Below are 1,476 nucleotides of genomic sequence, written 5' to 3' on the forward strand. Positions count from 1 at the left end.
AAATCTTGAATAATCACGATTAATCGCAAAATTATCTTGATTAATCATGATTAATCGCAAAAATATCTTGATTATTCATAAAAATATCTTGATTAATCACGATTAATCACAAAAGATCTTGAATAATCACGATTAATCGCAAACATATCTTGATTAATCACGATTAATCACAAAAGATCTTGAATAATCATGAGGAATCACACAAATATGTTGAATAATCACGATTAATCACAAAAATATCTCAATTAATCACGATTAATCACAAAAAATGTCTTGATTAATTTATTAAACATCAATTGACAGTTTCAATAAATGTAATTTTCAGAGCACAGGAACTAATACCAAATACAACTTTATTGTCACACATTTCAGCCTTTTAGCCTTGACTCTTCGTTTTTTTAGTCTCACCTGTAACCTATCATCATCACCTCCTGTATCAAAATTCTGCTTTAGTGTCGTCTCTACGTCTAATTGTTATTTTTGATGATCTGTATTTGTTTTTTTTAATCCTCTCTGTCTTTTTCCTCCACAGAGATCACTCTGACTTCTCATTCAGGCGATGTGTCRTCAAAGTTTGTTCTTCACGCGGTGCACCTGGTCAAACAGAGAGCCTACAGAGCCAATGAGTTCTACAAGTTCTCCTCGTTGTTAGAAAAAGGTTCTCTGACCGAGGCGTTCCCTGTTCTGGTACGTTTATTTCATCCATCTGATTCACTCAGTCGTTGGTTGAGCTTTGAGCCGAAGACGTATTAAACAGAGTTTTTGTTGTTTTTTGCTTCTCAGGCTGGTAAAGTAGTAGAGTTTTGTATAGCACGCTGGTGGGCGAGCCTGGGGGACGTCACTGTGGACTACAGCATCTTATTTCACGGACTCAGTGTTTCTCCTTCGCCGCTGCACATTGTAAGAGCAGGACACACACGGGTTTGGACCAGAGAGGATCTGGGTCTGATTCTGCCTTGTCTCCACACAGATCGCCTCCGAGGGAGTGACGAGCTTTGAGGTGTCGTCGCCTCTTCGATACGAGGAGGTGTCCCCGACTATCACCCTCAAGTCCTGGGTCCAGCCTCTCAGGTGAGCTCACCTCTGCAGTTTTTTATTATTCACACTTAAGAGGATACATTTTTCTTTTGTATGTTTTTTAGCATCTACTTAACCTTTTTTTGTTTGTTCATTTTTTTAGCTATTGTTCTGTTAATTTTAATCTTTTATGCTCTTTTGTTCCCTTCTGCTAATTTAAGCTTTGTGTTATTCTTTCAGCTGCGGTCTGCTAATTTCATGTTTTTTTAGATACTTTTTAGCTAATTTGAGCTTTTTTCAACAAAATTCAGTTATGTGATAATTTCAGCTTCTTATTGCTTAATTCAGCAAATGTGCTTTTTCTGTTTCTTTGTGCTAATTTTAGCTACTTTTCAGCCATTTTTAGGTTACTTTTAGCTTTTTTTATTTTTTCAAAATAAATTGCAAGGTTTTTTTTAC

At 36.2% G+C, this 1,476-nt stretch overlaps 1 protein-coding gene across 1 annotated transcript in view; it reads left to right on the plus strand.

Annotated features, from left to right (window-relative positions):
- The window catches only part of tpp2 (tripeptidyl peptidase 2), a gene marked incomplete in the record, with an annotated part of 27,056 nt that overhangs the window by 13,334 nt on the left and 12,246 nt on the right, over positions 1-1,476 (plus strand). Inside the window, 3 exon segments of the mRNA XM_014003043.1 lie at positions 533-687; positions 784-900; positions 971-1,071. Of these exon segments, the coding sequence (XP_013858497.1) occupies positions 533-687; positions 784-900; positions 971-1,071 (373 nt within the window).

The sequence above is a fragment of the Austrofundulus limnaeus genome, unplaced genomic scaffold, assembly GCF_001266775.1.
Source record: "Austrofundulus limnaeus strain Quisiro unplaced genomic scaffold, Austrofundulus_limnaeus-1.0 Scaffold16, whole genome shotgun sequence".
NCBI lineage: Eukaryota > Metazoa > Chordata > Actinopteri > Cyprinodontiformes > Rivulidae > Austrofundulus > Austrofundulus limnaeus.